At 43.3% G+C, this 10591-nt stretch overlaps 1 protein-coding gene across 2 annotated transcripts; it reads right to left on the bottom strand.

Moving 5' to 3' along the window:
• Nucleotides 1-1930: 1930 nt before the first annotated feature.
• LOC105817913 (mamu class II histocompatibility antigen, DR alpha chain) lies at nt 1931-6734 on the bottom strand. Of its 2 annotated transcripts, none has more exons than XM_012653754.1 (5): nt 6542-6734; nt 4184-4429; nt 3451-3732; nt 2992-3157; nt 1931-2320 (listed from the first exon to the last, which is right to left on the bottom strand). In XM_012653754.1, the coding sequence occupies exons 1-4, from the start codon at nt 6621-6623 to the stop codon at nt 3003-3005; spliced, it is 765 nt and encodes a 254-aa protein (XP_012509208.1). In that variant the 5' UTR covers nt 6624-6734; the 3' UTR covers nt 1931-2320; nt 2992-3002. The 2 variants fall into 2 exon arrangements, with proteins under 2 accessions (XP_012509208.1, XP_012509209.1); XM_012653755.1 differs by having other exon boundaries at nt 2261-2320; nt 3002-3157.
• Between the last annotated feature and the right edge of the window lie 3857 nt (nt 6735-10591).

The raw sequence follows: 10591 nt of genomic DNA on the forward strand, positions 1-10591 counted from the left end.
CCAGGGGTCTGGGGGAGGAGGGAGGGATGAATAGGTGGAGCATGGGGCATTTTTAGGTCAGCGAAAGTATTTTACTGTAATGGTGAATATCTGACATTATGTATTAAATATTTGTCAGAACACATAGAACTGTATAATACAGAGTGAACCCTAATATAACCATGGACTTTAGTTAATGTTAATAATAATATCAGTACTGGTTATCAATTGGAACAAGTGTACAATACTAATGCAGAATGTTAATAATAGGAGAAACTGGCTGGCGGGTGGTTTTAGGGAAGGAGGTACATGGAAACTCTGCAATTTCTCTGCAATTTTTCTGTAAACTTAAAACTGCCCCAGAAAATCAATCTATTTAAAAAATGGTTTTCTTATATGGGAGAATATGGGTTTAATTTTTGCTTTTTTTATCCCATGCTTGTCTGAGTTTTAGTGTATTCTCTATTGTTTGCTTTATAATAAGAATTGTAGACATCTAAAAAGAACACTTGTGCCTATCCTACATTCAATAGTCTCAAGATTCTGCTTTGATCCTCTAAACCAGCAGTCCCTAAACATTTTGGGACCAGGGACTGGTTTCATGGAAGACAATTTTTCCATGGATGGTGGGTGTGGGGAGGGGAGAATGGGACAGGAGGCGGAGCTCAGGCGGTGATGCAAGTGATGGGGAACGGCTGTAAATACAGATGAAGCTTCGCTCCCTCGACCGCCACTCACCTCCTGCTGCATGGCCAGGTTCCTAACAGGCCACGGACAGATATCAGTCTGTGACCTGTGGGTTGGGGATCACAGCTCTAAGCCATAGATAGAGAATCTTGTTATTTACCAGTAAGTCTTATAGCATCATACTGCCTTGGATTGTGTTTGTTTTGTTTTGCTTCTCTTAGATTTTTATCATCAAGCTGTAGAAATTTTGAAGAAAACAATGGAATGTATAATTTTTGCAATATTTTATTATCACTAAGCATATTGCCTAATTACTTTGCTTACATTTTTCCTTTAATTCTGATAATAACTCAATGCTGTAAAAATTAACGTCAGTATTTTCATGAGGAATCTGAGGCTAAATTAAGTAAGACACCAATGAATACATAGCTAGTCAATGATAGAGCCAAGATGAAACCCAAGTCTAACTCATTTCAACAGCACTTATTTGCAGTGTCTACTGCACTGTCATGGATAGTTAATCTTTATGATTTGTGGTAGGTTCTGGTAACCATTTTAGAAATAGTTTTACAAATGAGCAATAGCTCACTGTGTTTCACTTATTTTCCTCTCATTTTAATGCCATATCCTGCCTCCCTTTCCACTTACTCACTTTTTCCCCTCAAAAACACATCTCCAAATATAAGATGGTAAGAAGATGGTTCCAAGAATGAGTCAGACTATTCCCCTGGGAATGAAACAGGCATCTGTAACCACGTCTTTTAGAATGGGCAATGCCAACCTTCAGTGTCCAGTGTCATTCCTCACTAAGTCTGGGGTGGGTGATGTTGATATGCAAATCCTAAAATGTATGTGGAGGCTCTTGTTCTGCTCCCCACTCTGCCCCCATCCGCTCCCCTCCATCTGTCTCACCCATTCTCAGAGGCCAAAACCTGGGGTTTGAGACTCACTTGGCTGAAGATACAGATATGTCATTGACTTGCAGGCTCAAGAACCAAAACCGGATTCTGGACCCATTGCTCAGCAGGGATCTCCCAACAAACGAACTTTAAGGTTTTCCTGATGAGGACTAGACCACAGCAACAGGGGTGCCTGCAGTTGCTACTGAGCCCTACTGAACTTGGATATTTCTAATTAATTCCAGAGCTTATAAGATACATTCAACATTCAGACATTTCAGGATGGAAGGATCACATAAATTCCCCATCCTCTCCCTCCCCCGACAAAGAACTGGCTCAAACAACAAAATAATACATCTAAGACCCTTAAAAATAGTTTATTGTATTCAGAAAAATCACAGTTTGAAGAACCCTGAAGCAATAAGAGGAGATACCCTCATGGAATGTTAAGAACATTCCATAGCAGAGAAAGAAGCCTATGGGGTTTATTCCAGAGGGGTTGAATGGTGATAATAAAATGATGGGAAATAGAAGGAAAACAGATACAGGAAAGGGCAACAGACGGAGAAGCCAACTGGGTATGGAGTATGGAGAGATAGGGGAAGGTGTCACCACTCTGGGGTGGCTAAAGGCCTGGAAAATGCTGAAGATGGCTGTTTTCACTGAGGTCAACGATTGGAGTATTGCCAGCTTTTATTGTCAGCTATTGAAGCAGAAATTTCTTCAGTGGTCTTCTCTCTGAGAAAGGCCACCACCTGTAACAGGATGCACATAGTTGCTAAAGAGTTTAAGATGAATATTTTGAGCTCTTCCCTTCAAATTACTTTCTCTTCTCTTTTAATCCTTTGACTTTGGAAAAGTTTTTAATATTGATCTGAGCTTTCTAACATGAAATGTATGCCCTACTCTCCAAGTGAACATGAATAAGCAACCAGGCTTTACCTTTTCTTAGAGCTTCCAATAGCACTTTTCAGACTGGAGGAGCAAAACCAAGCATTGGCCTCTAAGAGATTTCCATTTCATGCCATGAATCTACCCTAACCCCAAAGGAGCCAGGCTCCGGAAATGCTTCTGAACAGACAGCCTCAGGAAATACAAGCCAGGAACTGCCCAAGGCTTATTCTCCTAGATCGCTGGACTCAGTATCCTAATGTGAAACGGTGGTCTTAGGTACTGGAAAGGATTTGCAAGACTGAAGGTGTGGTATAGGTGCACATCTATGGAAAGGGCTGAGAGACCCTGAAGCTTTGGGATACCAGATGATGCCATGTCTGATTCGTTCTAACAAACAGAAATCAAGAGCCTCGTCTGTTCCTACCCTTTCTCTTAAAGGCATCACATGTCCTTCCTTCCTTTTCCCCACCCACTCTGTTTTCCTCCCTCAGATACCTCCAGATACGTCTTCCTCTGACCACACCTAACCCACCTCCACGTGCCTCACAGAGGGCCCCGGCGTTCTGTGGCATTGCCTTTGCGCACGCCCTTGATGATAAAGATGGTGCCAGCAATGATGCCCACCAGACCCACAACCAGGCCGAGGGCGCACACCACATTCTCTGTAGTCTCTGGGAGCGGGGTTGGCACATCAAACTCTGGGGAAAAATAAGACAGAGTACATGGTAATGAATGAGGTAGGGAGTAATACTTGGGGCAAAATGTGGGGTACTTAGTCAAGAGAATGTTAATAGATTAAAGAAGAGGAAGACAGAGTGATGTATTGAAGGAATTGCAGATTAAAAAGTGGAGGAAGCGGAGTAATGGGAGAAGGCAGGTATGTGAGTTGCAGCGGATGTTGTCAAACAGGACACTCTGTGTTCCAAAGGTCCAGACACAAGCATCACAGGAGGAAACCTTAACATAAAGTAGATTGAAGGATGGTCCATACCCCAGTGCTTGAGAAGAGGCTCATCCAAGCCCAAGTGCTCCACTTTGCAGTCATAGAAGTCTTCAGTTGAGGGCAGGAAGGGCAGATAGTGGAACTTGCGGAAAAGGTGGTCTTCCCTGGGCAGGAAGACTGTCTCTGACACTCCTGTGGTGACAGGTTTTCCATTTCGAAGCCATGTGGCCTTGACCACCGGTGGGGAGAACTTGTCAATGAAACAGATGAGGACGTTGGGCTCTCCCAGTTCCACAGGAGTGCTTGTGAGCACAGTTACCTCTGGAGGCACTGGGGGGACACAGGACAGAAATTAGTCTTCACCGCTTAGACCTGCGCCTCTCCCTCCACCCTGAATTGTGGTACAAACCTATTTAAAGACTCTAATGCCAAAAAACAGTTGAGATTGTGCCCTGAAAAGTCTATGCCACATTCTCAGAGGCCTATCTCTGATACCCTCTCCCATGAACTGGAGCCAATATTGCTCCTGGCTCCCCCAGCATGGACTCAGCGAAATGCCTGTGAGTGACCATGGATGACAGAGACAAGATTTGAGCACATCAAGAACGGAACAAACCCATAAAGTTCTTGGGTCTGTGGCGTGAAAGTTTTGGGCTTGTTTACAGCAAGGTTAAGCCCCTGGGAGGAAAAGTCAGTCACAGTAATACTACACAAAGGGCTTAAGCATCTATTTTAAAGCCATGGATACCCACATCCAGGAGCGCAGCAGAGAGACAGTTACCATTGGTGTCCGGGGTGTTGTTAGAGCGCTTCATCATGATTTCCAGGTTGGCTTTGCCCACAGCTATATTGGCCAATGCACCCTGAGCCTCAAAGCTGGCAAATCGTCCAAATTCTTCAAGCCGCCAGATCGTCTCCTTCTTGTCCATGTCCACATGGAAAATCTCATCGCCATCAAAGTCAAACATAAACTCTCCTGATTGGTCAGGGGCCAGATAGAACTCAGCCTGGATGATCACATGTTCCTCTGAAAAGGCAGGAAAGGGGGCAGTCAGGAGGGGGAGATGGAGAAGAACCCACGTATAGTCGACAGGAGCTGAAGGAGAGAGACTGGGCCAAGTGGAATGGAGGGTGATTGAGAGTAGGGGAGTGAAAGACGAGGTCTGGGCAGGGGACATCATCCTGGGGGTGGGGGGAGCAGTGGGGGGTCTGTTCGAGAAGGTAGACTGAAAGGAGACGAGGGCTGAAAACCCAGTCTTGTCAAGCTGTTGTTTGTCTCCATGTTACTAGCTGGGAAATGATTTTCTTTTTAGAAATCCAGCAGCAGCTCCTAAAAGAGAAATGTTCTCTCACTCTCTTTACCCAGGCATTAAATATACTCAGGCCAGAATTCCAGAGCATCTCAGAACATTGTACTCTTAAGAAGAAAGAAACACTGTTTGAAAGGTTGGGATTTGAACTCTGGAATCACATAAAATCTTAAATTCTTACTCAGCTACTTATCTAGCGATCTTGAGCAGATTATTCTACCTACATATGTGTAGTTTTCTTATTACATAGTTCTGTTGTGGTTTTGATTCTGTCATATTCTGTCATGGGTTTGTTTTTAAGATCCAATGAGATAAGGTAAGTAATTTCTAAGTATATCAACAAGCCTATAACAAGCAGTGTTCACAGTTTAGGTAGAAACTGCTTTGTATTTAAAGACCAAATCCCCATACAAAATATGGATTTTTGAATTTCCTGGGGCCTGAGGGACCCAGGAAATTAAGACTGAATCCTTGCAATGTTGTAGAGCACCTACTTCCCTGGATCCAAATCCACATTGTGGATACCTCTGTGAGGAGAATCATGTTTGGATCGACCTTGGCAACTTGACCTTTTATCTTAATGCTCCTTAAATCGAGATTGTTATCATGGAACATATTCTATTGTGGTTGATACTGAAAATAGCCAACACCAAGGGAATAATCAACTTGAACGAGAAAAGCTACACTTGGAGAGTATGCTACCTCCATGATGTGTGGAGATGATAGGGAGATTGTTTCCCTCTTTAGTCTTCAAAGATAAGGTGAGAGATCTTAAACTTTGACTGTGTATTGATAAATCTAGGGATTTATTTAGCATTTGAATCTATGCACACACATACACACACACACACATGTTCTAGCTACCCCTTTCCAAATCAAGGAAGAACCTCTATCTTTCCAGGTGGGCATCCCCATATATGGCTCTTTCTGGGCAGTAGAAACCTATAATTGCCACTATGGGTCTGGGACCTAGGTTATTATTTTGCTTATTTTCGGTCTATCTGACACCTTCTGTGGGGGTCACTCTGGGTGGAGAACACTTTTTCACAATACGTCTTTACAACAGCACAGATGTTTGCTCTGGGGATGGCAGAGAATGATACCAGGCTCCCTACTTCCTTATTCATTTTTCTACTCTCTTGAAAATACTACTAAATAAGGCCATGTAAGATCTATTGTAGCACAGGGTTGAGGGGGGCGGGTGGAGGGATGGCTAGCACTGTCCCAGGAGGCAGTAAATTAAATGTGACTCATATCAGCATGCCTGCACTCCCACCTCCCTCGGGTCAATTGCTGCTCTTTGGTGACTTTTCTTTCTAATCATCTTCAATACGGTGTCTGTGCTCAAAGTATGCTGTCAGGGTTTACATGCCAAAAAATAACAACTGTACCATCTATTTAGCTAAGGATAGTGCTAAGAACTTCTCATATGTTTTTCATTTAATTCTAACAAAATTATGTGAGGTTTTTAATTTTTAATTTTACTAATTTTCCAGAAAGAAAAATTAAAATTAAAGCCCAGAGATGTAACTTGTTAATGCCTGTCCGATAATAATGCCCCCAAGTTTGCCTTATATTTAATATCGAGTCAGTGGCAATAATCAATTTACAGCTCAGTTTTGTTCCTCCAAACTAAATTTAACTTACTTCAGTTTGCAGTGAGGGAAGCACTCCTCCAAACTACAATTTATTATACTTTCAAACTTACACACACATGATGCCTGTCGCACTTTTCTTTCACTCCAGAGATTGTCTTGCAAATGTTTTCAGTTCATTTCTCAAAAGCTTCATAGTCTATCATCCCCAGATTGGATTCTCCCAGCACCTACCTTTGATAGCCCAGGATTCCTGAGGGCTCATCAGGACAGCCATGATGAGAAATCCTAGAATAGGGACTCCACTTACGGCCATTTTCTTCTTGGGTGCTTTGATGGGGGTTAGTAGAGCTCAGGAGTGAGGCAGAATAAATAAGAATGAAAGGAAAGAGAATGTGGGGTGTGATAGAGTCTGACATGATTAAAATTCAAATCAGTCAAGCTTCAGCCAATCAGAAAAATCTTTTGAGATGACACCTCTGTTGCTAGGGGAAGAGCTCTTCTAAACTATCCAGGACAGAAGATACTCTCTTAGTTCATTAGATTAAAAAGTAAAGTTCTTAATCAAACAAATAGAACAACAACAAAAAAAAACCAGACCAAAAAATCAAGCTTTTGAGAATGCTGGTCAATCACTCACAGACTCTTCTATCCCAATCCAAGTTCTAGAAAGGGATATACCTGAAGTACATTAGTGAGGATAGAATCAGCGGAAACGCCCTAAAGTGAGAGCTGAATACTGCTCATGCCTCTGTGCTGTGACAACTGGGGAGTTTATTGAAGGGACAACAAATAATCTAAACAGAAAGCAGACTGTCAGTCCCCGTGGAGAAGAAGCTCCTTATTGCTTCATGCTTCCCCAGTGTCCTGGACCCCAAGATGACCAACTCGGCCCAAGAGCTTGGGATCGCTGGCATTGTGCTGTACTTGGAGAACGTGGGAGGAGACACTGAGTTTCAGTACTCCCAAAGCTGGAGAAGGATGCGAAGCTAAACCTTGCAACACAGGTAGTGGTTAGTGGAAACAGTGGGCTGTAAAGGGAGTACGTTCTCCTAATCCCTACCATCTTAAATATGACCAGAGATTGGAGTTGACTCCTCATTTGAAGACTCGGGTCAATGGGTGTGGCAAAGTAAATTGGGCAGAGCTTGTTTTAGCAGGAACACTAAGGGTGATAATCCACAGGAGGGCTTTGCTATTCCTTCCCTCATGTCATAGGATTAGGAAAATTTTTCTCTTGTCACACGATTACTAAAGTTCTGATCCAAAGAATGTATTTTGATGTTCACCATAGAGAATCCAGAAAGTTAAGAGACTCTGACTCTCATGTTTCTGAAAATACAGTGCAATAGAAAGGAAAATGTTAAACCACACATGGAAAAGACGGCAACCCAAATACCTCCAATGAAGAGTGGCTTGGCAGTGAGGGATGTGATGGACTCACGTCAGATGGTGAGTCTATCGTTCAGTGTCAGGCATAACACATCTACTGAGGGTGGATCTGCCACACTGTCGTGCCGAGGTCTTACCCTGAAGTGCAGCTGTCCTCACGAATTATGAGGGCGCACACCCTACACGTTATTGATTATCTGATCACATCTAAGGGCTCCGAACATCCTCTGACAACAACTCCTAGATCACTAAGAGGAAGCCCACAGCACAATTCTGTCTCAAAATTTTTCAGGAATACATTTTCTGGAGGCCAGAGAATGGGCCAGATGAGAGTTCTACAGTATCGGTCCGTGCTGAGAGTCTGATCCTGTGATTTAGGCTTGTCATCTCTTTCAGAGGCAAAACCATGTGCAATTTTTCTGTGTCTACCCTTTGCTGGCTACTATAATGCCTTGTTCTTAAAAAGTGCTTAATAAACAAATGGGAAACGCAAAGACATTTTACATGTCATAATAGCATCTTCAACCCAAGGTGTTGCTCAGTAACTTATGATATTGTTTAGTCCTAAAACACTGATTGGCTCTCCTGGTGAGATTACTAAATTTGGAAGACTTTAGAAAAGACTTTCAGTTCCCTTTCTCTGTAACAGGAGAGAAGTTTCTATCTGGACACGACTCATGGTTCCCTGTTCTCTCCCAAACTCTAACTTCCTGTGTGTTTGAGGGAATTTCTGAAGGTGCCTGAATGAGGTCTTCCTGGTGATATCAAATGGAGAGGAGCCACTGTACCAGTCAGAGTTCAAACAGGAAATAGAAATCCCTGTAGACACTCTAGACAGGATTGAACCTGTTACAGGGAATTATTCCCTTTTTTTTTTTTTTTTTTTGAGACAGAGTCTCACTCTGTTGCCCGGGCTAGAGTGTCGTGGCGTCAGCCTAGCTCACAGCAACCTCAAACTCCTGGGCTCAAGCAATCCTGCTGCCTCAGCCTTCCGAGTAGCTGGGACTACAGGCATGCACCACCATACCTGGCTAATTTTTTCTATATTTTTAGTTGTCCAGCTAATTTCTTTCTATTTTTAGTAGAGACGGGGTCTCGCTCTTGCTCAGGCTGGTCTCGAACTCCTGAGCTCAAACGATCTGCCTGCTCGGCCTCCCAGAGAGCAAGGATTACAGGCGGGAGCCACCGCGCCCGGCCAGGGAATTATCCCTTAAAACCGTTAGGAAGCCTGGAGGAGCACGAGTCAGTGCAGACCCCTAACTTCACAAGGTCAGGAACCCACAGGAAGCTCTGCTGATGTCGCAGCTCCTCTAGAGTCCTCAGGGAGTGGCATGTCTTGGGAACACAAGGCTGCTGCCAAACTCACGTCTGTGAAACGTGTTCACAGTATGAAATGACTTCAGCCTAATTTCCACCTCCCAAGTCTCATAATATCAAGTTTCACTAGAAAAATGTATGCCATGTTCAAAAACCTGAGGACAGGGAGAGCCTGGGAGATGTAATATTCTTACTTCTATTCCCTGAGATACAGACAGAACTATAGAAGTAAATGGGAATTTTGTAAAAATTACTAAATGCAAATATATATGTGTGTGTGTATTTGTGTGTGTTTATATATGTACATGCATATGTATATCCCCACCATAGCTCACTCTAGTTCTCCCCACAGTGCCAAGCCTAAAACTGGAGGACATATTCTTTTGGAGTAATAGGTTAAGGCTTAGAATTGAGAGAGCTTTCGCACTGGGCCCAGATCAAGTGCGAGACCCGAACACTTCATTTGTTTGTGTGGTTTGCATTCTGAAAACCTCCAGCCCCTTCTTTTAAATTACCTTTCCCTTTCCCTTTTCCTCTTGCACTCTGGGTCTTTGGGGTGTTTTCTCCTACGGAGAACTTCCTACCAGAGATGCTGAGGGGATGTGGATCTAGGCGTTCCCTTCTCAACTCAACACACAAAAAACTTTTCTTGTTTGTGCCACTTCTCCACATCCTGAGAGGTGGCAGAAGCTAGTCTGCTGAAATAAATCTCTGTTAGAATAAAAACTGTGAACTGTTGATATCAACAAAGGTGCTAGGGTGCTGGGTAAATGGGCCTTCCTAGCATGTCTTCTGTGATCAAAGATCTCCATGACGACTGGGCTCATCTTTAGCCAGGAGGATGACAGCTTGAGAGTTTGATTTGTTTTGTCTTCACCTCCACCTGACATCTGATGCTTTGAAGACTAGAGTTCTCTTTATACAGACCTCCAGGGGTGTAAACCTGCCCTCTTTACTTGGGTAGTCCTTGTTTGGGAAACTTGAATCCGCATCCCAGAATATTTTCCCTGCCAGCCAACTACAGGTTCCATTGCTATAACTTGAGCACGTACAGTCAGATTGTTCTATAATCCCCAATTTTCTTAAAGGCACAAACTGAACCTTATAATTGAGAGATGGTGAAGGAAAAGATTAGTTTGAAAAATCACCAAAGAAGCCTAAGGGTGGTTGCCTTCAACAGCTGCTCCCACAGGGCTGATCAACGGCTTGATTCACTCACTCAGCACCTCCTGTTCCTCAGACACTCTGCAACTTGTTTTCTGTCTATCATCTTGGCCATTCCAAAGCCCGCACAAATAATTAGGTATAGGACATTCTAATGCAAAATTGTTTCCATCTTCTGGAAAAGTGCACACCCTCACCTGTGCATCCTCCTTTAGCCAGGAATAGGGAATGATTTTACTCAGCCATCCATGTAGGACAGTCTAGAAACTGCAACTTTAAATATTATGCTCTGTTGCATGAGATCTAAAGTGTGGAACCTCATCAAGGCCTGAATGATTTTATGGAATTCAGATGTGTTTGTGTGTGCATACACCTGTGTGTGTGTGTGTGTGTGTGTGTGTGTGTGTGTGT

Source organism: Propithecus coquereli, unplaced genomic scaffold, assembly GCF_000956105.1.
Source record: "Propithecus coquereli isolate 6110/MARCELLA unplaced genomic scaffold, Pcoq_1.0 Scaffold426, whole genome shotgun sequence".
Lineage (NCBI taxonomy): Eukaryota > Metazoa > Chordata > Mammalia > Primates > Indriidae > Propithecus > Propithecus coquereli.

Bases quoted from the DNA above. Each gene is read 5' to 3' on its own strand.
- LOC105817913 (XM_012653754.1), bottom strand. From the start codon at position 6,623: ATGGCCGTAAGTGGAGTCCCTATTCTAGGATTTCTCATCATGGCTGTC. The intron at 3,733-4,183 runs GTAACTGTCTCT...GTGTCCCCCCAG, and splicing joins CAACACCCCGGACACCAATG to TGCCTCCAGAGGTAACTGTG. The intron at 3,158-3,450 runs GTATGGACCATC...ATTTTTCCCCAG, and splicing joins GCCTCTTCTCAAGCACTGGG to AGTTTGATGTGCCAACCCCG.